The following is a 26,386-nucleotide window of genomic DNA, read 5'->3' as shown; positions in this document are numbered from 1 at the left end:
ATTGTATTGATGTGGCTGAAGAGTTGAGACTGATGGTCTAGGTTTATGACTAGAAAATATTTAAATCTACTTTTTGAGAGCAAGCCCCCTAAAGGGAGCGGTTTTGGAACAGAAAATAAGATATCATTACCAGATTGAAGTCTCGGTCACAATCTTATTTCCACTCAGAAGCCAGTATGCAGTTACTTATGGTCATTTTTGGCTATGGTGATGGAAATGGTCATTCACTTAAAGATTACTTAGAACTCATTACTTCAGGAGTGGCTTTTACATATTGAGTTTCAAATTTTAGGAGAACTTTTTTTTAAATAAGAGTAATTTTTTACTTGAAATCAACAAGGGCATTATTATTTTTTAAAGGATTCTTATAATTGACTAGTAGGTAATAAACCACTGGATCTTTGATTGAAACCCGACTTGCTGAGTATAAATTGTAGGCATGATTGTCCTAGTACAATTACTACACAAGACTACCTTTGTGAATAATTAAGTAGAACCAGGACTAGAACTAAATTAGATAATATCCTAGTTATTTTCTTCTGAAAATGTTAAGTCTAACTCAACATGTGTAATATTAATCATTTTCCCACACTCAAACTGGTTTCTTCCCAATTATTTTATTTCAATTAGTGTGTCTTATACCTGCCTTTACTCCCCCAGTCTTCCAGAATAGAGTGAACCCATCTTGATTTTCTCTTCTCCTGCTTCCTCTATGCCTAATCTTTCAGTAAGTCTCAGAGAGTTTTCTTTACAATTCATCCTCTCTGATAGTCCAAAGCCACCCCCTCAGACATACCCTTAGCAATTTATCTTAAATGTACTCTCTATCATGTTCGCTCTACCCTTTGCTGTTATTCCTCCACATTCTTCATACTGTAAGCGGAAGACTAATGTTGATGGGTCCTGATGAAACATTTTGAAAAACCTGCACTGGCTCCCTGTCGTTGACCCTATGAACTTCTCCACTTGTCTGTCAAAATACTACATAATTTTGGTCTAATCAGTTTATTCAACAAATTCTCTAATATTCTCCAATATAAACCTTTCCCTCCCCTCCATCTCATGTATTATATACTTGTTTCTGTTCCTGTTCTTACTGTTTTCTTAGGTTAGAGAATCCTCTCCCCTCTATCTCTTTAAAGCCTAACTGTAGGACTCAAATAAGTTCACACCTCTTCCATAAAGTCTTCCCAGATTTCCCTGATCCTTCTTAATTTTTTCTCTTACTAAATTTAGAATAAGTACCACACAACTTAAATTTTAATTGTCTTGTTGTTGATTTACCTTTGTTAATGTCATACCTCCAATTACTTAAGGGCAGACTTTAAGTCAAATTTCTGTTGTATCTCTCCTTTCACTTAGTGCATTAAAAGTGCTTAATAAGCCCTGACTGGTGTGGCTCAGTTGGCTGGGTGTCATCCCACAAAGCAAAAGATTGCTGGTTCGATTCCCAATCAGGGCACATGCCTGGGTTGCAGGTTCAGTCGCTGGTTGGGACATTTGTGAGAGGCAACCATTTGATATTTACCTTGAACATCGATGTTTCTCTCCCCCTCTTTCTCCCTCCCTTCCCCTCTCTCTAAAAATAAATAAAATCTTTAAAAAATAAATAAAAGTGCTTAATGTAAATTTATTGATTTTTAAATTAACAATATGACAAATAAAAGATGAGCTCAGTTCATACAATTTAGATAATTTTATAATTTTTCACTCTGATTTAGTTACTTCTGTATTAGGTCAAATCTTCTACACTAACATTTTGACAATCCTAAGAATTTTAAAGTGAATCATTTTAGTCCTTTTAATCTGCTAGGGATATTTTTGGTTATCATGATCATCCAAAATTATTTCTGTGAATAACATTTTGTTGAGTAGTTATATTTTAGTTAATTTTCATAGCATGCTTTGATACTTTTACTATCCTTATATTTTATATGTAGCTAAATTGTAAGCATTTCTACTTATAAAACTTTAACATGTGATACATACTCAATTTTAAATCCTAGTTATATTTTCTTAATTTTAATAAGACTTTTAGTATTTTATCCATTGAAAAATATCTTAAGAGCATTTTTGTTATATTGAAATCTAACAACTTTAGGATAAAAATGCAAAATTTTAAATTTAAAAAATATAATATTTCATGGCTCAAAATAAAATAAAATGATAAAAAATGTAAATTAGAATAACAAGTACATGTAAGTTATAATTCTGATGGACAGTTTTTCTGTCTAGGCTTAATTCAATTATGACTAATTAACCTTCCTTAATGTTTCTCTTCTTTCTTTGTTTTAAAAGGGAGAGCGTGGAAGTCCAGGCCCAGTAGGTCCCCAGGGGGAAAAGGGCGCTATGGTAAGAGTTCAGTGATTTGAAAGATATGCTTCCAAAGAACATTACAAAGTTGAGACATTCCAGAGGTGAAATTGTCTTGAATGAAATTTAAGTGAAAAATTCTATTTTATAGTAAATTACCATTAGAATTTTCTTCTCCTTTAAATGGTTTACCTTCCAGAAGGCTCCATGACACTAAAAAGCTTGCAAATCACGTGCCCTGGTCAGATGTTTGTAACGTGACAGGAACTAGAACAAATGATTATTAGCGATAAAAGAATCCTTGCTTTCAGCAAATACGTCGTGGTGGATCTAGTGGCACACAGCGCTGCCTACAGATTTATTCTACCTCAGTTATGCTTTAATTTTGACTTCTATGTTATCAGAAAAGCAGTTTAAGGTTGGGGTTTTTTTGTTTGTTTTGTTTTTATTTTTTGTTTGTTTAGCTATCTGCAGTTGCTTCGGCTAGGAAATTTAAATGCCCATAGACTATCAACTTTAGGAACTATTGCCTCCTAAGACATTCCCTGATCCATGTTAGTACCATAGAGGGTGTGCGTCTTCTGAAAACTGGACGGCTAGAATGTTTATACATGTTCACATTAGTTAACTATGGGGTTCTGTGGCCCCTGAAAATGACATGATCTCATAAACTATGAACAAACTTCCGAAGATAAATTACTCTTCTTTTCTCAACAGGGTATCATGTGTGACTCTGCCTAGTCAATTTCTTGTGTAGGCAAAGACTTTCTAATAACAGGATACAGAGCTTTTATGTAATTATTTTTTTTACTTCTATTGTCTATCTGTGGGACATTTCCTGGGGCCTCTTACATCATAGATAAGAGAGAAAAATCTTATCAAACCATCACTTTTTATTATTATTTATAGTTTACTGGTGTTTCTTTAATTAAAACAATTAGTTATGATGGAGAGCTTATGTCTTTTATATTTTTATTCAAATTTTAGGGATATCCAGGTCCTCCTGGGGTTCCAGGACCCATAGGTCCACTGGGCTTACCTGTAAGTACAGAAGACTTTATATCCCTTTCTAGAATGTCTGTTTAAATTTAAACCTATCATTTTGGTTATGCTATATATTTTTTGTTTTTATGCAAAATAAGTAATGTGTAAACTGGTAGAGGCTGCTTTTCTCCACAATCAATGCAAAACACTCAGAATACATAGTGGTATCTTGAACTTCCTCACCTCTGCTTGTTATATTATTTACTGTTCACTTGTAAGAGTACAACCAGTCTCAATTCTGCTGCCTAAAACTAAAAAACAAAAACAAAAACAAAAAACACTTAAACTTCTTTTGAATAACCTCATGTAAGAAAACAAGAACAGTAATCAGGGTTAGAAGTGAGATCAACTGAATACACAAATCACAAGTGTAAGTCCCAACATATTTTTTAGGAATTTGCAAATATTTTCAACCAAACATAAATCACAGAGAATATACCTTTATTAAACAAAAATAGAGTTTTTGAAAATTCTCTATTTTTGAGTACTTTCAAAAACTCTACTTTTGTTTGAAATAGAAGATGAAATCTTGTCTCAAGGGATAAAGTTTGCCCATCAAAATTTAACAGTGATTGTGAACTTAAATAGGAAAAAGGTCAGCCTTTATAATCCCCTAAACATAACTATTCGTATCAGAAATAGTTTATGCTGTTTTGTGAAGCTTCTGTTTGGAATATAAGCTCGATGTTGTAGTATAGTGAATGACGTGGTGTTGACTTCTAAAAATAGGAAAGCTGATCTAGGGTAACGGTTGTCAGTCTTTTTCTTCACATAAGACAATAAATAAATTTGAGATCCTGTAAAAGTTCACTGTTTTTATCTACCTAATGTTATATAGATAAATAAATTTTGTTTTCTAATTAAGTCTTTATTGAAGACTATAAGGCAGGGGTGTCAAACTCATTTTCACTGGGGGCCACATCAGCCTCGAGGTTGCCTTCACAGGGCCGAATGTAATTTCAACTCTTTAACAGTTAAGGAGTAGTTACATTTATACAGCCCTAAAATTATTTCCGCCCTTTGAAGGCAACCGCAAGGCTGATGTGGCCCCTGGTGAAAATCAGTTTGACTCCCCTGCTATAAGGCATAAAAGTAATTCATTGTAATTGACTTAATAGTAACTTAATTTTTATTGCAGGCTCTTTTTGTGGCATATTAACTTGAAACATTTTTTGGCTTTTCTATAGTAACATAAAAAATACATTTTTATGTTATGAGATTATCATAAATGTCTAGAATAATGGGGAAGAGAACTCACAATGACAGCCATTGCTTCTTGGGTGAACCAGGCAGATTAGACTGGTCACGCCCGCTAAACCTGTGTGACCAGCTCAATGCTGCATGCGTGTTCCTCCAGCAAAGTACTGTTTTAGTGACTATTAAAAGCTTCCCTTTTCCTGTTCAAGGTGTAAATGCCTGGAAAGGATACTTCTCCAAATAGCAGGAAACATCAAAAGCATAATATTAGGGGATAAAAATATGGTATTTTAAAAATAATTAAAGCATATTTTAAGGAGACTAATCAATTTTATTTTAAGAATTCCCCAGGAGAATGACATGTCATAAGAAATGTCATAACTATTATTCTGATAACATGCCTGCAAATTCTGTAACTGACTTTTAAATTTTCAACATGTAGGGTCATGTGGGGGCAAGAGGACCACCTGGGAGTCAAGGTCCAAAAGGCCGAAGAGTAAGTTACCTGATGAAGAAAGTTCCTTAACCTAAAAGAATGACTTCATAGTGATGCGTTCCAAAAAATAATTCCATATATTCTAGACTGTGCTTATATATTGCTGGCTTTTTCCCTTGTTTTCATTCTATTAGATTAACTACCCTACATTTATTGACTCATCATTTGTATTTATAAAACCATACATTTCTGTTTTACATTTGCGACAAGTTTCACTAATTCATACGTGATTCTTCTTTTTTACTCCCAACTTCCAGTTTCATTCTTTGATGGAACTGTAAATGTGAAGATGTTTAAATAGATTATTTTTATACTCACAGGGGGCTCACATAGCAAGGAACAGTAACACCATGACAAAATAAGAGCAGTGGGAAGTAAAATGAAGATATACACGATGAACAAGAGCTTTTTAATGGTAAATCAGAGTGATATAATCTTCACTATCTAATAATTATGCATACAGAATTAAATGAAAAATCTTATTTTTTCTTTAAAGAAATAAGAATCACAATTTGTTGCAAGCCTGTCACATGCCTGACACTTTTACATATATAGTCTTACTTAATACTCAAAACCACCCTTACAAGGAGAGGCAGTATCCCAGGTTGTATCACAGGCGAGGAGAATGGGGCCCAGAAAGCTTTGGTGCACAGACACACACAGAAACTACGCAACTAGAGTTCAGACCTAATGTGCCTGAGGCCGAAGCCTGTGCCTGTTCCACAGCACAGGGAATATTAAGGAGTGTTTTTTCCTTGATTGATTTGAATATGTAGGCTTTAAGAGTTCTCTTTTCTCCCTTGAATTTATCTTGACTTACATAGCTAGTGAAGAAAATACTTTCAAATCTTAAGAACATGGCCTCCATCTGACAAAAGTTAAAAGCAAAACAAAAATTGCTGTCTTCCATTTGGCAAATGGAAGAAAAGTGTTAGAAGTGTTCAGTTTGAAATAATGGCTGTAATTTCATGTCCTGTGTTTTAGGTTAAGATTGGGGACTGAGAGCACATTTGTCATATTGCTTCTTTTCTAAAAACTGTTTTACCATACTGGGTGATAGAGTTACGGTCTATAAATAATCGTGACGGCCACATCTGTTTTGGCCCAAATGAGATTTAAAACAATAAAATAAAAATTAACAGTAGATGATCTGTACTTAAACTGTCACTTAGTGGCCTGTGTCCTGCCAGCATGCAGTACTTGGTCAGGTCAAATGTGTTTATCCAACTTTGTATTAGTCACAGTGGGAGAGTTCACCAGTTTTGTGACACGTGAAAAAGAGAAGTAGTACTCGTGCTTTTTGTTAATTGAGATCTTACTGAGGATGCAGTCAGAAGCCGTGTACCCAAGCAAGATCTGCTCCTGAACCACGTGTGCCTTCTCACAAGTCACATGGGACGTTCGTTTGCACTGTGATTTCCTAACCTCTGCATGTTCTCTAGGTAGATTATTACTGTTTCCTGATTTGCCAGATTGTCCTCAACTCTCACCTCCTCGAGGATCTGTCTTCTTCGCATCCTTCAAATACATTTTCCTGATGCTCTCCCAAAATGGCTTCTCACAGTTATTTAAAGTTCAGCCAGTGCTTTTTAAACAAGGATACTTTGGGTTTGTTTAGAACAAAAATGCTTTTTTTACAGGAAGTTATTTCAGGCTATCAGTGAACCTTGGGAATATGAAAAAGAACTGAAGACTAGAATATTTGAGGGAAAATACAGTATTAGGAACTTCCGTTCTAGTTGCTACCTGGCATCTCCGTGTTTCTACTCTTTCCCATCAGTCCTTTTCCACCACGGATATGATCTCGGGACCCTAAATTGACCCTTCCCAATGCGTTTTACTCAGAAAAAATGAGAAATATTTTCAGCCCACTGAGATAAATGGAAAGGTATCTGGCTGGGAGCTCCTGGGCCCCAGCCCTTCCCTGACATCCCGAAAGGGAGGGATCCATTATTTCCAGCACATCTGTAATACCTTAGAGGCCCACAGTTGAGTCCCAGTACACTGGAGGCATATTCGCACTGAGACCACTGGAGAACTATCATTATGGAACTGGTGTTTTGACACCCTTACTGTTCTGCCTGTGATTTACACTGTTAGGGAAGGCCATGTGAACATCAGGAATGGTAGGACTACTTCTCAGGGGGTCTTCCTTCCCATCTGCTTCTCTCCTGCCCGCCCATCTGATTCTAACTAACATTTATTGATTTCCTACGCTTTGTCACACTGTCTTCTAGTACCATGGAAGATTCAAGGTTAATTATCCCTTAAAACTAGATCACATACTAACTTACACTCTAGTGGCTTTTGAAGTGTTGTGCAATATTGGCACTTTTCCAGAGGCTAGGGAAATCGTAGGCGAGCAACAATGTCTGCCATCTCAGGAAACAACCTAGACAGCTTAGTGTTATGAAATTTTTTCTAATCTGTTTTATGAAGGTTATCTAATCATGCCTTATATAGCTGCAAAAGATATACAAGACTGGCTAAAAATATTGTCCTTGTGGTTTGAAATTCTTAGATGGGAAAGCTGGCATAAATTTAAAGTATTTTCATTTATCCTAGTACTCTAAGCTTTGCTTCCCCCTGTGAAATTTAGCTGAGGAATAGTTACATAAGTGAAGTAAAGTAATTTAATATACCAAAACTTATTAACATAAGATGCACAGTCATAGCCCTCATACACAAAATATAAGATAGCAGATTCTCTATTGCAGTACCAGAAAGGTAGTGACTTAGCCTTCTGGATCACCAGCAATAAGCACAGCTTGAGCTCTTGTCCCTTGAGGCAAAATAAGTCATCACCTGGTATCTCTCCAATACACATTTCTCTGTCCAGCTGCCCTGACAGGAGAGAGAACACTCAGAGCAAAGTTAACCTCTTCACCTTTCTTTCCTATGTTGACCCTGAGACAACTTTAGATCTTGTACTCTTTCTCTAGAGGAAAGGCATACAACTGAGTAATTTTTATTCTGATTATGCTACTTAAGAACCAAGTGAGACCTTGGTGGTATGGCTCAGTGGATTGAGTGCCAGCCTGTGAACCAAAGGGTCGCTGGTTTGATTCCCAGTCAGGGCACATGCCTGGGTTGCAGGCCAGGTCCCCAGTAGGGGGCACGCAAGAGGCAACCATACATTGATGTTTCTTTCCCTCTTTCTCCCTCCTTTTCCCTCTCTCTAGAAATAAATAAATAAAATCTTTAGAAAATATATATTTTAAAAAAAGAAGTAAGGAGAAAAGGTTGAAATAACTATATTAGCAATAGGTAATGTTTTAAGATTTTCTAGGCAAGATGTAGAATGGATAGAACTATCAAAATTCTGAACCATGGCTTTTTCAAGGAAATGCATATCATATTGGAAAAGCAGCCGTCAGGATTTGCATTTAGCTTCAATGCTGGTAATAACTGAAGCATTCCAAGTGATAAAGAAGAGCGTCTTCCGTGGTTTCCTCATTTGAAAAATCTATAACAAGAATAGAATGAAAAGATTTTTTTCTACAAAATGAAAAATAGTGTTAGTTTTTGTTTAAGAGAACATTATGTTTCAGCTGTATTAGTCAAGAGGCAGAAAAGACTGCTAGGCAGAATTTGATAGGCATCTGAGTAATTTAAAATTAATAGAAGGGTCAAGCAAAGACAGATATGCTTAAAAGAAAATATAAATATACTAAATCTAAGTTAGACATTTGTTCTGTCAGAAATGCTGTTTATTTTATTCATAGATGCTTCAGCTTATTAAAATTGATTATAAGGATGACAGAGATGGATTTGGAATTCTGAGAAAAGTCTTCCTAAGTAAACTAGTGTACAGTTTACATTAATCTTAATTATAGGTTTTTAATTTTAATTGTAGCACTTCTATGAAGTAGTGGTCCTGTTTCCTATCATCTAATGCATTTAGGATTATATTAACTATTCAGGAATTTTGTCTCCTCTTTAAAATTATTGCCTATAATTCAGGTACCAAGCATACTTATTAGTTTATGTAGGTGGGCTGTCAGACTTTATTCCAGCCTGTAAAAGCTACTAAAAGCCAATTTCTATTTTTCTAAAAGTTGATAAAGAGATTAGAATTTTTTATCCAGGATATATTCTCCAAGAACTTTATAGATAATAGATATTTTAAAGCAGGTATTAGAAAAGTAACTTTAAATCCAGTTAGGTCAGATGAGATCAGGCGCATTCAGGGTGGTTTGGCCGTAACATGGATGGAACTGGAGAGCATTAGGCTAAGTTAAATAAGCCAGGCGGTGAGGGACAAATACCATATGATCTCACCTTTAACTGGAACATAATCAACAAAAGAAAAAAACAAACAAAATATAACCAGAGACATTGAAGTTAAGAACAATGTAACAATAACCAGAGGGGAGTGGGGAGGGCACAGTGGGGAGAGGGTTTTACAGGAATTACTATAAAGGACACATGGACAAAACCAAGGGGGAGGGTGGAAGCGGGGGAGGGAGGTGGGTTTGGCTGGGGTGGGGTGGGGGGATGGGGAGAGAAGGCAGACAACTGAAATTAAATAACAATAAAATTAAAAAAAAAAATCCAATCAGGTACCTATTATAATATGATTTGTATGACTTTCTTAGAGTTTGCCCTAAATCTTATTTTGTCACCAGAGTCAAAGAAGGCACATACTCTAACCCTGGAATAACTTCTACAACCAATATCAGAGTGAAACTTAAAGGTGCTGAAAAAAATAGAATTAAAATTAAAAAGAAACATTATGATAAAGCTAGCTTTTAGTTAGTTCACTGATCCTTGACTAAAGCTAGAGAGTACCAAACTTCCCTAGACTTCTGCCAGCCTTACTTAACCTTTTGCCTAGCAACCCTTGGCTTTATAGCCTTTAACTAATGTAATTGCTAATTGCTACACTTAGATAAGCACTTAAAATTGTGCTTATCTTTGTCATCAATGTAGGAGCAGAAACTTCTATTTCCTTGTTTCCTGTGTAGTCCTGGGTTAGTAAATGAAATAATAGATGTGGAAGTATTTTTGTTCATTGATTTATTTTTAAATAGTATGTTTTTATTGAATTCATTGGGGTGACATTGGTTAATAAAATTGTATAGGTTTCAGGTACGAAATCCTATAATACATTATCTGAATATTGTATTGTGTGTTCACCACCCCAAGTCAAGTCTCCTAATGTGAAAGTATTTTTAAAAGTAAAAGTATTTTTTGATGTAAAACTTTCAATAGTTATCATTACTACATGTATTTACTTAATTTTGGAAGGGGTTCTTTTCAGTTATATCAATTATCACTTTACTTGTAAATGTATAATAGTCATTTTGTAACCTCTTCTAAACTTCAGGTCCTCTATTTTAGTCTGAATTCACTTGCTAACAGTATTAGCCTTTATTTCTTTTTAACATTTGAAAGCGATTATAAACTTAATAAAGCACAATTATTCAAAAGCCTTGGATATTTAAACATCCTGTATATCAGGCAACTCACTTAAATCTGCAGTCTCTTCATCTTGAAAAGCAGGGATTGGCCCAATTCCATCTCAAGAGTAGGTGATTGCGGCGCTGAGGCAGAAGCTGGCCGTTCATTATGAGACTTTTCTTCCTGATCCGGATGCCACCTTTTCTACATGCATGTCTAGGCAGCCACTTAACCTGATCTTTTGAAGAAATGAGACTTATTTATCATCTTTGAACAAAACAACCTTTCTTATAAATTCTAAATTTACAGTTCTGTGTTGGGGGGAGGGACAGACGGCTGCCATTTAATCCTAGACACAATGACTCTGACTCTGGCACTAGCCTCGGACACATCTGCCTCGTTGTGGCCATTTGTCTAGAGCCACTCATTATCTTCTCCCCGTTCCCTCGTTTTCATGCCCAACAAGTTTACATTTCCAATTTGGTTTTTTTTAATTAGTGCTGTCATTATTCTACCAGTTACTTACTAACAAAATATCCAGGAAAGACAGAAATTTCAGGTAACAAAGGAGTTAAATGCCTCATTATACCAGTGGACACACTTTCAGTCTAGATTTTACTTGTTTACTGTGGCATTTTAGAATGTTAACCATTCGTTCTTTTTCATACTCTCTCAACCACATTCTGTTATTATTCCAAAAGATTTTGCAAAGTATTTTCTTAAAAGGCGGAGAGGGAAAATAGTCGTGGAAGGTGCCAGAGAAAGAGAATTAATACAGGCTGCTGAGTTTGTAAGACGGTGATTATTGCAGCAAGGTCCTGAAGGGTCTCCGCTCTGGAAATTCTGGAGTCATCTTTTAACCATTGTTTGCTTGCTTCAACTAAATTTATCAAGGTAACCTTGGTTAATAAAATTATATAATTTTCATATGTACAATTTGTAATATATACGTTTACTCTATTGTGTGTTCCCCACCCAAAAGTCTAGTCTCTTTTCATCTCATTTGCCTTTTCTTTTGATCACCATTGGCTACTGAATTGTCAAACATCCCAAGCATTCCCCCACCTCAGGACCTTTGCAGTTGTTATGTCTCCTGCCAGAATGATCCCCGCCTATCTCAGCTCGTTCACGTTTCTACCTTCATGTCACTGTAGAGACTTCTCAGGCCAGCCGGTCTTAACAGGGCTGTCCACTTGCATTTTCTCTAGCCCCTTAACCTCTTTGTTATTCTCCATTACAATTGACTACCTATTGTCATTTTATACTTGAATTTTATATATTTATTTGCTTGTCTGTGGATTCAGGGATTTGTCTCTTCTCCCTACCATACGCTCTGGGCCTAAAATCAGTACCTGGCTTATAGCAGGCACGCAGTAAATGTTCTCGAAGGAATAATACACTTTGAAAATCACTTACCCATTAAATTCAGCCCATAGTCTTCAACTTGACATTCAAGGTCCTGCACAATAAGACTGTAACTTAATTTTACAGTTTTATGGGAAAATAGGGCAGAAAAAGTTGGAGGACAGATCATAGCGTACCTTAAATACAGACTTGAGAACTTTTAGGGATAGAGCTTTGGCTATAACTTTAGTATGACCAGTGGGGCTGTAGGTCCTCACAGAGCGTGTCTGCTCTCCAGTCTCATGGATGTGCCCAGGAGGGCCAGAGAACGACTGCAGTTACCCCGAGAACACCCAGGAAGAGAGCCCTATTATAGGATGCTGCTTTTACGTTACTGTAAATAAAGCTAAACTAAGCTGACCTCAGGTGGAGTACAAGAGAAGGTGCTGAAGCCAGGGGGCTCCTTCAAATCGTCATGATATGTTGGTACATTTGTATCAGTCTTTGTTATAGAAATCTGCAGTACCTCTGCATTGTCTATTGATTTAAATATAAACTCCAGTCCTTCACCTTTTAAGTCCCAGTCTTTACACAATTTTTTCTTAGTATAGAAATACTAAAAAAAAAAAAAATACATGTCATCAATAGCTCAGCTAAACAATGTACTTTTTTTCATTCTTGGCTATCTTTTTTCCTGCCTCTGTACCATTTCCTTATACTATCTCTCTCTAGAGCTTCTTTAAGAGCACAATCTCCAGCTGTCAAAATATCTGCATTCCCCTTATAAGCATGTGAAAGCTCTCCGCGTCCTTTGAATCCTTTTTTCCTTCAAAATGACTGTCTCTTCCTATCTTATAGTCATTTATATAATTTACCTTATTCTCTAGATTTCAAAATGGAAACTTTCTTAAAATTGTATATCCCTGTAACACTTAATGCAGAACCTTTTCCACAGGTGATATTCAGTTAGTGGTTGTAGAATTGAATTAATTCCCTTGAAAATGACTTTAAGATCTTCCAAGGACAGTTATAATTTAGACAGGGAGAGAATAACTTTTGCAACCAGTGCTGCTTCATGACTAATTACTGAATGAATGTTCATAGCAACTTAGCTGAGAAGTTTCAAGTTTACACAAATATTCCCAGCAGCATTTCCTCCTTTTCTGTGCCCTTGCGTCTTCCAGGAGCTAATGTCAAGCTCGTGCTTAGCAGGCACAGTGCAGCCATCAATCATTTTCTAATAAAGCGGAAAGAGTGCTGTTTCAAAAATATAAAACCTAAGACGACTGTTTAGACAAACAAACCAGCCACTTTTAAATTAATTTAGAGTTGTTTTTAAAATAAATCCTGAATGACTGCTGAGTAGATGATAAGGTGAACAAAATGCTCAAATAATAAACCTATACTTTAGCCACCTTAACAACTGAATCGCCAGTTTTTGTGGTCACCTGATTTACTATGTGGCATTAAATCTCAAATGCACTGGCTTGACTCTCTCATGCACACAGCGTCATCATGTACCCAGCTGTATTCTTTTCTGTGGTCGTGGCACGGGAACAAGCAGGAGTTCATCAACAAAAGAGGAATGTCTTCACTTGCAAGGGCGCAGAGCAGTAAAAAGGAACATTTCTAATTAACAATGAGACATTTTTTCCATCTCTAGGGACCAAGAGGAACAGATGGTCTCCCAGGGGAACAAGGTATACAGGGTGCCAAGGTAATCGCTGATTTTCTCATTTCACATAGTTATTTTGAGCCCCTATATTCTACCCCTCTAAACCCTGATGCATTCCCTTATAAAAATAGGGTTCTAAATTTTCACTTAGTCTAAATACAAAAAACGTATAAAACTTCTACCACACACAGAAATGTTTTCTCTTTAATGCTGAACTATATACATGATATCTTAATTTTTTGGATGTGTATGTATTACAGGCATGTGTAACTCTAATTTACACTCTTATTAACTCACTTGGTATTGATCCTTTGTTAGGGTGAAAAAGGAGATCAAGGAAAAAGAGGGCTTTATGGTCTTACAGTAAGTACTAGAACATTTCACATCAAAGATAAACATTTAAACTCTTTCATCTTGGGGGGCTATGTGGTTCATATTCTGTGAGGAAGCCAAGCACTTTCTTCCTTACACAGGGCAAGACTGGAAACCCGGGAGAGAGAGGAGTTCAAGGGAAACCAGTAAGTAATTAAAAATAAGCTATGAACAAATTTTGTTTAGTTTATTCTCTGACATAACTGTTGTTTGGTATTTAGTATGTTAAACTAACAACGCAAGTTCTTTTCTTCCTTCAGTCATTAGGTCAGTGTTTTAATTTGAGCAGGTTGCATATTCATTCTGGGCCCTGGTTATACCCACCTATAAACTGGTAGTTGATAACTGCTACTTTTACCTCACCGTAGTTATGGTTAGCTTTTATGTAAAATCCATCTCAAAATAAAATGATGTGATATGAAATAAATTTAATGGAATATTAATAAAGCCAACATGACAAGAAACTTCTCTGAAGCTTCTCGCCCAGTTTCATTTTATTTCAACGCCAGTGGAGTTCAGGCCCTGGCGGTGCGGAACTGTGTGGCCATCACGCGCTCCTGGGCGCCGCGCTGAGTGTTCAGTCTTCCATGGTACTGGGCGCTTTCTGCCATCAAACGTCGTTTCAGTCGTGTCCAGTGTTTTCTCTGAGAGGCAACAAGTTCTGTGAGTATCGTCATTAACTGGGGGGCAAAACTGTTTTTAAGAAAATAAAAAAGAAAGGTACACATACACATGTGTACACAGACACACACACATGATATTACGTATATAATTTTGAACACATAAACTTACATGTTTAGTTATTTTTGTTACTTTCATTTGGAATCATAATTTTAAAGAATACATTTTGATTTTTAATACACATAAGTCTATATAATTAAATTTTTAGAACTAGATCATTGAAATAGCCTGCACCTGAAGAGTCAGAAAAGGGTAAGAGAAAAATGTTTTAGCTGCCAGTGTCACTAATGTCACTGCATTTACTTGTTCCTCTTTGAACTCTGCTGCCCCCTGCCTGTTGTTTTTCATTACAGCATTATATTTGAGAGCCGTCAATCCTGTAATAGCAGACCTAACAGAGAAAAGTGACTGCATCCAGGGAAAGAGCTTTTGTGACATTGTATTGTTAGTGATGTAATCCCCAAAGAATATTCTTTGAGTATTAATATTCATCATCTGAGTTTCTGTTATATTAATGTAAATGGCATTTGTGTTGACTCTTCATTTTGCTACACTGTACACAAAACTAATATGTTGTAATGAGTGGATAAACTTGGAACTCATCAAATTCAAGTTTATCAGATATTTCTGGATAAGTGTAAAATTTGATATTTGATTTTCCAATCAAATCTAAAATTTACTAGAACCATTTTGCAACCATAGCTTATGGCAAGCAGATGTCATAGACCACTGGAAGAGTAAAGTTACTTTAGTGGATTAAACGGGTTGGATATTAAACCTAAGTTTATAATGTTTTCTTTTTGAGGTTTACTGAGCTCTATATCTACTTTGTCTTCTTCCTCTTGATTGAATAGAAATAGACTTTTGAGAGCTTAAGGAAGCTAGTATCAATCAGTCCAAGATATCTGGATAGTCCTGAAGATTTATTTGATTCCACACAGTAATCTCAGTGTCTCTAGTCATTTATGCACTGTCAACAAACAGACCGTGCCGAGAAATACAAGGATACATTGGAGGTCATATTGACCTTTGTTCTAGCAGTGGGTGTTCCTAGTAGCTATATGTATAGTCTCAGTTAAATAAGTTAGCTCTCTAGATCATATTTTTCTCATCTGTAAAATAAAGATATCTCTAAATTGTCACAATTCTAAAGCTAGGTATTTGTTAACACATATGGCACTCTGCTAGTCCAGATAGCCAGAAGCATATTTGCAGGGCCAAAACTGTTTCCACACGTAGACTGTCCCAAAGGGAGAATCAGCGGGGAAGGCCGCGATCCATTGTGTCACAGAGGTAATAAAACCTGAGTAACTTTAGTTTTCCAAGTCTTGTAGAAACTATAACAATTTGTACATTACCTTTGTCTACATATTTTTTCAGTTGATGAGATTAGGGAGTTAAATCTCCAGCTATGATTTTGTTTCTCACTATTTCTGTCAAATTCTGTGTATGTATTTTAAAACTTTATTTTTAAAGTATTCACATTATAATTGTGATGTCTTCCTGATCACCTGATTCTTTTATCATTACATCATGGTGTTCTGTATCGGTGGTAAAACTTTTTATTCCTGGTAATACTATTTGTTTTAAAATCTACTGTTTGGTATGTCTCTCCAGCCTTCTTACACTTGCCATTTTCATAGCATATCTTTTCCATTCAGTTACTTTCAACCCATCTGTGCCTTGATATTAATGTGAGTGTCTTATATTTGGGTCTTGCTTTTTTATTCATTCTGATAATCTCTGCCTTTAAATTAGTGTTTGGCCCACATCCATTTAATGTAACAATTTATGTAGTTGCATTTAGGTCTATCATTTTGTGGTTGATTTTTCTTTGTCATGGTGGGCGTGTTTTTGTTCAGTGCCGCCTTTTGGCATTGAGTAATTTTGAGAACTTCATTTTAACTAGCCAATTTAACTATTGACTTTTTAGCTATACTTCTCATTATTTGTAAGTGGTTATGCTAGGTCAAAAGTAGGCAAACTGTCTGTGAAGCGTGACAAAATAAATATTTTAAGCATTGGGGGTCGAATGTTCTCCATCACAACTACTCAGCTCTGCCATTGCAGTGTGAAAGCAGCCATAGACAGTATGTAAAGGAACGAATGTGGCTCTGTTCCAATAAAGCTTTATTTACAAAAACAGGTGATGGTTCCGAGTTGACTGTGGTTTGCCATCCCCTGGCTTAAGGATTACAATATGCATCCTAACTTTCCATAGTCTACTTAGAGTTAATATAATATAATGTGCTGTTTGATTTACAGTGAAGTTATAGCCTGACAAACCCATCATAAGTTAAAAGTACTGAAAATTGGCAATACGTCTAACCTACCAAATGTGATAGCTTATCCTAGCCTACCTTAAACGTGTTCGCAACGCTTACATTAGCCTACAGGTGGGCAAAATCATCGAACACAATGAATGCACTGTAGGATGTTGTTGTTTACCCTTGTGATTGCACGGCCGACTGGGAGCTGTGCCTCCCTGCCCCCGCCCAGCATCACGAGAGGGTATCGTACTGCATATTGCCAGCCAGGAAAAGTTAAAAACCCAAAATTTGAAGTACTGAATGCATATCACTTTGACATCATTGTAAAGTCAAAAATCAAAAGTTGATCCATTAGGGACCATGTGTAATGCTTAGCATAATTGTAAGGAACTGAAACCATATCGCCCATTTACCAACATTGTTATTTTGTGCTATAATTATTTTATGTGTTTATATATGTGTGTATATATGCATATATATGCATGTATATATACACATAGGTTACAAACCCCATATTGCAAAGTTAAAATTTTGCTTTAATACAAATAAAATATTTGTCCTTTCGTTAAGTAAATTGTGTGCTTTAGAGATATTTAGGAGAAAGTAGTGTTTTTTGATTTATCCATGCACTTACTCTTTTTGGTGCTTTTCATTCTTTTCTGTAATCAGTACTTCCAAACGCTGTCATTTCCCTGTAACCTATAGAACTTCCTTTTGATTTCGTACAGTCAAGTTCTTCTAGTGATTCATTCTCTTAGTTTTGTTTATGAAAATGTCTTTATTTCACCTTCATTCTTGAAGGATGTTTTCACTTGTTGTAGAATCCTGGGTTGGTAGACTTTTGTTTTATTTGTTTTTATTCAACACTGAAAAATTGATATGTACTTTCTCTTGACCGCCATTATTTTTTATGGGAAGTCCCCTCTTACCTCTATCATTATTCCCCTGTACATAATGTAACATTTTTCTCTGGCTGCTTTCAAGATTCACTCTTTATCTTCGGTTTTTAGCAGTTTCAGTATGATCTACCTAGATGGACTTTCTCTGCATCTATCCAGCGGGAAGCTCGCTGAGCTTCTTGGGTAGATAAATTGCTGTTTTCAGGAAATTTTTCAATTTTGTTTTTTCAGATGTTTTTTCTACCCCCTTTTCTCTCTCCTTTCCTTCTTAGATGCCAACTAAATACATGTTAAACATTTGATATATCCCTTAGGTCTGGAGGCCCTGTACATTCATATTTCAATCTTTTTTCCCCTGTTTTCTTTTGTTTTAATTGGATAAGCTCATTCCATCTTTATTCACTTGTTAAATGCATTGAGTGAAATTTTATTAATGGTATTGTATTTTTAAGTTTTGAATCAGATACTTAATTTTCAGTTCTGTAGTTTCCATTGTTATTTTTTTACAGATGCAGTTCCTTATTTTTGAGATTTCCTACCTGTTTATTCATCATAAGCACATTTATTTACATTATTGAGCATACTTATGATAGCTACTTTAAACTTCTTGTGTGATAAAGCTAACATCTGTGTAATTTTTACTTTGGTTTCCATTAATTGCCATTTCTTATGAATATGGGAAAATATTCTGTCCAGTAATTTGGAATTCTATCATGGACATTTTGAATAATGCATTGTGGAGACTCCAAATTCTGTTATATTCCTTTGAAAAGTATTCCTTTTTAAAAAACTTTGGCCGGCAGTTAACTTGGCTGGATTCAAAGTCCAAGTCCTCTAGGTCCTGTGGTGGGCGAAACTGTCTGTTCAGTGTTTTTAATCTTGGCTTGGCTGCTTGGAGTCCGCCTCACCAGTCTGTGCTTCATGTGTCAGCAGGAGATTTAAACAGAGTTTACCCTCAGATTTTGAGGCTTCCTGTCCCTGGCTTTTTCTTCCATCACTTTCCTGGAGCTGCGGTCACTCCAAGTTCCGCCGTCTGTTCCTCTATGCCAGTGAGCCTGCAGGTCTCCGTCCTGCTTTGAAAAAACCATCCTCCATGGCTTACCCTCTGGCTAAAAGCCATTAAAAAAATCAGAAACTCACCTACTGACATTCTCTTCTTCTATGTATAGACTCTTCCAATCTAGTTTTTACCTATTTTTGGTCTTTCCTAAATGCCTTCAGATCTTTTTTAAAAATAGTTTTGTCCTGGGTTTATAGTTTTCTGGATATACGTTGATTTGATAGGAACTACTTGGCCAATATTAGAAATGGAAAACTATTAACAGTTCTTCTTTAAATAGAATTTTCTCTAGAGTAACTCAAAATACTTGAGAAACCTTTATTTCATAATTCTTATACAAATAGTATATGGTATTGTCTCTATTCTTTCCCATTCTTCAGAAAATGAAGCTGAATGCACGCAGTTTTTATGATTCTACAGTGAACGTGTAGCCATAGAACTAATGTTTATATGCTCCCTTGCTTATTGTCATGAAAAGTCTGTGAGGATGCTGCATGTATTTGTTGAAAATGGAAAGGGCGTTGAATGATTCCTCATTGAAATCACTAGAACGCAGTTTGGTATAGTGGAAGAGCATGGCATTGGATCAGACACATTGGAGGTCAGATATTGGTTCTTCCACTTATTAGCTGCTTTTGCTTTGTACCAATTATTTAACCTCTCAGAGCCTCAGTTTCCCTGTCTTTAGAATAAGATACTCTTCATAGTTATAACAAATGATGTTTATTATTTGTTTGGCACAGGCTCTCAATAAATAGCAACCATAATAGCCATTGTCATCCTGGGCATTGGATTCACAATTGCTGAGTTCAGGTCATGGAGCAAGGAGTTCTACTTATTTTCAGTAGCATCTGAAAAGCCTTAAAGGGAGTTTTTATTTTGTGCCAGCTTGTGCTTTCCTTCTTCATCTCCAATGAAAACAGAGCCCATTTAAATCATTTCATAGCTTTGCCAAACAGATTTTATGCACCATTAACAACATTAAAAGTATATATGAAACCTGATATTGTGTGCAGACACACTCTATAAAGAAAACTAGGCAGAAATTATTTCAGGTTCTAAACTTTCACAGTATGTTTCAGTTGGGATCCCATATGTTGATTCTGTCTCTTAATTCAGGAGCCTTTAGTAATGGGTAGCATATGATTTTCATGACTGAAAAAGGGCCTTAGTCAGATGGAAGTCTATGATGTTACATATCTTCTTTTATCTAACTGGATGACTGTACCTAACTAAACATTGCATTGATGATTGTAGCTTATTAGATTGCATGTTGCTAGGAATGTTGAATATCTCTTCTTTTAATAGAATATTATATTTTTTTCTTAGCTTTTAGTTTTAAGATAAATACTAATTGTAATCCACTGTACAGTTGTCAACCTTCCCAAGGTCAATAATGCAGAGGAGGCAAATTGCAAAACAGACAAAGGCAGTATTTTATATATCATTAGTAGTCAGTGTTTGGTACACAGTACATGCTCAGTAAATCTTTGAATGGGAGAATCAAAGGAGACCTGAAACTTGATTTAGAGTTTTATGTACTATTTTAGAATATACCCCCATTACTAAGACTCAATTTGTTGTTACCATAGGTGGCATGGTATAAAAATGGGGGGAGAGAAGTTGGAAAGATATTGGAGAAGCCCAGTTTGGTCATCTAGGTCCTGAGACCCTTGTGCTTTACCAGGTTTTAAGACATAATTCATACTTATTAACATATTAAACGGATATTATTTTGTATAAAAACACTTTTATGACAATATTAAAGTTATGGAACATCCAAATTTAAAATAATTATGCACAATTATTTGTCATTGTTTAGGATGGGGATTAAACATAATAATACACATAGATATAAAGAACTCCTAAGACAAAAACAACAAAAGAAATATGGCCCCAAAAATGGCAAAGGACATGAATAGACATTAGTCCAAAGAAGATATACAAATGTCTAATAAGCACACGAATAGATGTTCAGTGTTACTAGTCATTAGAGAAATGCAAATCAAAACCACAATGAGATACCACTTCCTACCCATTAAGGTGGCTCTTACTAAAGGAAAAAGGACTCATGGACATGGAGAACAGTGTGGTAATTGAAGGAGAAAGGGGATATAAAGGGAGTAAATAGTAATGGAAAAAATGCAATTAAATTTTTTTTAAATAAAAAATAAAATTATTGGTCATTAAAATAAGAAATGCACACAGAAATTAACCAGTGTTGGCAAATTTGAACCCTGTGCAGTGCTTGCGGCAATGTTAGATCTTGGGGCTGCTGTGGAAAACAGTTTGTTGGTTCCTCAAACCTTTAAACACAGAATTGTTTCATAATCCATCCATTTCACTTTTAGCTATATACCTGAAAGTATTGAAAGTAGGGACTCAAAGAGATATTTGTACACCAGCGTTTATAAAAGCATTATTTACAGTAGCCCAAAGGTAGAAACACAAATATCCATTGACAGATAAATGAATATACAAAATATATTGTGTACATATGTATGTGTGGACACATACACATACACATATATATTAGAATATTATTCAACCTTAAAAAGGAAGGAAGTCTTAACACATGTTATGCATGGATGAACCTTGAAGACATTATGCTGCATGAAGTAAGCCAGACACAAAGAAAACTACTGCATTACTCAACTTCTAAGGTACCTGGGGTAGTCAAACTCAGAGACTGAACGTAGAATGGTGGTTGCCATAGGAATGGGGGAGGAAAATAGGAGTTATTTAACCAGTGTACAGTTTGAAAAAATAAAAAGTTTTCAAGATAGGTGGTAGTAATGGTAGCACAACGGTGTGAATGTACTTACTGTCCATAGAACTGGACACTTAAAATTGTTAAATTGTAAATTTTATGTTATGTATATTTTATCACAAAAGGAAAAAAAGAATAGAGGTAGACAGAAAAGTTAGGTGGAAGGATTGTGAAAGGAAGCTGAGGCAAGGAAACTGATTAAAAAAACATTCCCAAGCACCACTTTTTCTTCACATTGTGCCTTTGTTTGTTCAGGGTTCACAAGGGCCCCCCGGGAGTACAGGAGACAGAGGACTTGCGGGAGAACCAGTAAGTTTATCTTTATAATTTTCTAATTGTGTTTTTCTCATAATGTACATTTATCTTTCTGATGTTACTGCCTTCTGCTGTGGCCAGTATGTTTCTAAAAGCAGCATTTATCATGGACACCTAGTTATGCAGAACAAATAATTTGCTGTGAAGGTAGGCTTTAGTGCCTTCCTAGTTTCATATAGTCAAGTTTGGCCTAGTTTTTCTGGAAATGTTCAAACTTCACGTAGTTCTATGTTCAACAAAGATAACTGTGTTTTGCTGAATCTCAGAAAATTTTTATGAACTACTTGCTCTTAGTATAATGATATTCACACTGCCACATGCACACAAACGCACATAGAAAATCACATTTATGAAGCCAACTCTATAATGAAAGACCACATAGAAGTCCAATACACTGTTGGAAACAATAGTTAATGAAGATCACATATCATAGAAATATACACTTGAGACCCATGTAATCTTACTAACCAATGTCACCCCAATGAATTTAATAAAAAGAAAAAATACCACATACAGAAGTCAAACTCAGCACCTGAATGGTCAAAATGTACAAACCTGACAGAAAAGTTGGTACATCAATAATACAAAAACTTACATCATAATTTCTAAATGTAATTTAATTATAGAGTTTACATGGAAAATGAATAGTGGAAAGACCTTGTCACACCTACTTTCTCACATTTTATTCCTTCTTGCCTATGAAATCATTCTGCTAGAATGATATCAGATGTAATATGATATAACATGCTTCTAAGATTTATAACACAGTATAGTCTTTCAAACTACTGGGCTGATCTTATTCATCAGTTGACACAAAGATTTTCAGGTGGCTTTTGCATAGTTTATTTAACTAGTAGCTAATGAAAAAATTCTAAAAGTTAAGGAGTTATTATTATCAAACTGTATTTACTTCCTCCTTCACATATTTAACCTATGATATAAGTTCTCTAAACAATAAATAAATATTTGATCATATATGCAATTCTTTCCATTCGAAGAATCTTAGATACAGTGTTGTTTTTATCAAACTAAATCCTTCTCAGTTTTCTCTGTATTTTGTATCTCTTAATTTGCCATCCCAATTCTAATATTTATTTTATCAAAAATAATGCAACTTTGTTTTACATTATTTACTTGAATACCTCTTTCTTCTAAAAAAAATCTGTAGCTCCTTGAAGTCAGAGACCATTTCTTTCACCTTTGCAATCATCTTTTCTGAAATAATGTCTGGCCTAGTATATCTACTTAATGCATATTTGTTTAACTGAATTGACTAAAGATCATATCTCAAAGATATAACCATTCAGCCAGTAATATTAGATGAAATGGAATGGAATGAAAATTAATTTAGTCGTAATAAAGAACACATTTAAGTGCAGATTATGTGTGTTGATAGAGCTGTGACAACAGCAGAGATGACAATATCTTTGACCTTATACAAGAAAAGATTTGTTATTGTAGTCATAAGTGACTAAATGGCCTAACAGCACCTAAAAATTGACATCCAGGTCACAGGTCACAGGGACTGTTAGGCTGGTAAATAAAATATAAGTCAATTTATAATGGCTACAATAGGCTTTGTTTCATATATTTGAGCTTCCTGGCCAAAGCATAGAAAGAAAAGAACAGAAATAAATTGGTAAAATGAAGGACACAAAGGAGATGTCAAAACATTTATATTTGGGGAATTGTAAAATAGAGGACTACAGCTTTTCTGCAGCCAACGCCTGTTACAGTTATCTGTCTTTTCAGATGAAATTCAAAACTGGTTTATTGATTGCAATGTGACTATTGGGATTTGGATAGGTGACCATTCATTCATTTTATCAACAAATATTTATTAAGAGCCTGCACTTGAAGTATAGGGGTAACCATGGAGTTTGCAGTCTAATGGTACAAGTACATATTAATTAACAAAGATAAAGGGTAATTTAAAACTGAAATAAATGCTCTAAAGTCTAGGAATTCAGTTCTAAGAGAGTGTGTAATGGAGAAACTATCCTAATCTGGGGGTAGGAAAGGCTTCCATGAGGAGGGGTATTTGAGCTCCAGAATGGATAGTAGTTACTTAGGCAAAGATGGGGAAACATCATTCCACAGAGAAGTTACGAGCCTGGGAGGAAGCACTGCACACTTATCTGAAGATTTAAAAAGCAGGCCGACATGGCTGTGACACAGAGAGTCGGGTGGGAAGTAAGTGCAAGATGAGGACCGAGAGGGAGGTGGGGGACAAAACACAAGCAGCCTTATGAGCCGTGTTCCCAAGGATTTGTATTTTTATCCTAAGAACGAAGAGATGTCATTGAAAGGATGGGGCTAGCTTTATGATTCAATTATCGCTTTGTTAAAATCACTCAACTTGATCTCTACAAGGTAAAGATCAATTGTAACCAGTGAAGAAAGGAAAACAATGGCTTTCTGTTGCAATAATCTAGGTAAGAGATGGTAGACCCTTCTTTTCCTTTACATTAGCAGAGAAAAGAAATGCATAGATATAAAAGATTCAAAAAGAGATCAAATCAACAGGAGATAGATCTCCTGTACATGAAGTATGATTCCTAAGTTTCTGACTTGAAAAATTAATGAAGTAATTGTATCATCTACTGAAGTGGTAAACACCAACAAAAACCTAGGTTTGATCATGGAAGATTTTAAGTTCAGTTTAGCTGTGTTTAATTTGAGGTGCCTTTGAGAAGTGTGAAGTGGACAATTAGATACGATGCTCAGAGCAGAGGAATTTGTTGAAGTTTAAAATATTGGAGTCATTGGCCTAGGGAGGGAATATAGGACTGAGAGAAGAAAAGGATGTAAAGCTGAGCTTCGAAGAAATTCAACAGTTAATAAGTGTTGCAAGAAGAGGAATGACCTGAAGGGGAGACAAAGAGGTGAGAAGAAAATCGGACATATAACTTAAGAGATCAGCACTAGTCAGAACCTATCTTAAAATCTTCATGAAAATCTTAGATTCCTTTAGAAGTATTTAGGCAAATCTGTATATTTAATCAAACGATAACTTGTAGACCAGTCCATTGCTTTTGTAAATAAAGTTGTATTCAAACACATTACAACCATTCACTGACATACGTTTGGCTGTTTTCTTGCTGCAACAGCAAAGTTGACATATGTGACAGAGACTGCACGATCCACAAGCCTGAGATACTTATTATCTGGACCTTTAGGAAAAGGTTTGCTGACCTCTAACCCAGGTTTTAATCACATTTGCAAAAAAAGAGAAAAAAAGTCTAATCGATGCAAAACTGATGTATATAGTGATCCTAGATTTGTGCAGTACACAAGTCTATAAAGTTGCCCTCAGTAAGAAGAAAACTATGAAGAAAATTTCAAAAATGTACTAAGTGGCCTAGAAACTGACTTAAGCAGAAAAGCAAGTTATTATGTAAACAGAAGACTGAAAAATAATTAGAAGACTGATAGAAAGTTCATGGCTTCTCTCTGGAATGATGTTTTCCCATCTTTGTCTAGGTAACTGCTATCCATCCTAGAGATCACAGGTCAAATACCCCTCCTCATAGAAGCTTTTCCTACCCCTAGATTAGGATAGTTTCTCTTGTTAAACATTCTCTTATGTACAAAGAGCTACAGATAGTTTATTCAGTAATTGAATTGGAAATTGGACAGATACATGCAGAAAAATGAAACTAGGCCACCTTCTTACACCACACACAAGAATAAATCCAGACCTTGCTCTCAGCAATATTTTGTCAAATATATCTCCCTAGGCAAGGGAAACAAAAGAAAAAATAAACAAAATGGGATTTCATCAAACTAAAAAGTTTTTGCACAGCAATAGAAATCAACAAAACAAAAAGACAACCCACAGAATAGGAGAACATATTTGCCGATATATCTAATAAGGGGTTAGTATCCAAAATTTATAAAGAACTTACAAAACTCAAGACCAAAAAAAATAAACAACCCAATTAAAAAATGGGCAAAGGACACGAATAGACATTTATCCAAAGAGGACATACAGATGGCCAATAGACATATGAAAAGATGCTCAACATCACTAATCATCAGAGAGATGCAAATTAAAACCACAATGAGATATCATCTCACACCTTTCAGAATGGCCATCATCAATGAATCAACAAACAAGTGCTGGCAGGGTTGTGGAGAAAGGGGAACGCTTTTGTACTGTTGGTGGGAATGCAGACTGCTGCAGCCACTGTGGAAAGCAGTGTGGAGTTACTTCAAAAAATGAAAAATGGATCTGCCTTTTGACCCAGCTATCCCAGTTCTGGGAATATATCCAAAGGAACCCAAAACACTAATTTGAAAGAACAGAAGCCCCTCTATGTTCATTGCAGCATTATTTACAATCACCAAGATGTGGAAGCAGCCCAAGTGTCCATCAGTAGATGAGTGGATAAAACAACTATGGGATATTTACACATTTCTACTCGGCCATAAAATGAAGAAAATATTACCCTTTGCAACACATAGATGGACCTGGAGAACTTTATGCTAAGTGAAATATGCCAGTCAGAGAAAAACAAATCCATGTTATTTCACTCATATGTGGA

At 35.6% G+C, this 26,386-nt stretch overlaps 1 protein-coding gene across 1 annotated transcript in view; it reads left to right on the top strand.

Annotated features, from left to right (window-relative positions):
- The window catches only part of COL24A1 (collagen type XXIV alpha 1 chain), a 307,987-nt gene that overhangs the window by 173,559 nt on the left and 108,042 nt on the right, over positions 1 to 26,386 (top strand). Inside the window, exons 25-31 of the mRNA XM_024565351.4 lie at positions 2,299 to 2,352; positions 3,301 to 3,354; positions 4,997 to 5,050; positions 13,461 to 13,514; positions 13,791 to 13,835; positions 13,946 to 13,990; positions 21,780 to 21,833. Of these exons, the coding sequence (XP_024421119.2) occupies positions 2,299 to 2,352; positions 3,301 to 3,354; positions 4,997 to 5,050; positions 13,461 to 13,514; positions 13,791 to 13,835; positions 13,946 to 13,990; positions 21,780 to 21,833 (360 nt within the window). The remainder of the gene's footprint in view (positions 1 to 2,298; positions 2,353 to 3,300; positions 3,355 to 4,996; positions 5,051 to 13,460; positions 13,515 to 13,790; positions 13,836 to 13,945; positions 13,991 to 21,779; positions 21,834 to 26,386) is intronic.

Source organism: Desmodus rotundus, chromosome 3 (assembly GCF_022682495.2).
Source record: "Desmodus rotundus isolate HL8 chromosome 3, HLdesRot8A.1, whole genome shotgun sequence".
NCBI classification, from domain to species: domain Eukaryota; kingdom Metazoa; phylum Chordata; class Mammalia; order Chiroptera; family Phyllostomidae; genus Desmodus; species Desmodus rotundus.
This window is presented reverse-complemented; position numbering and strand designations above follow the sequence as displayed.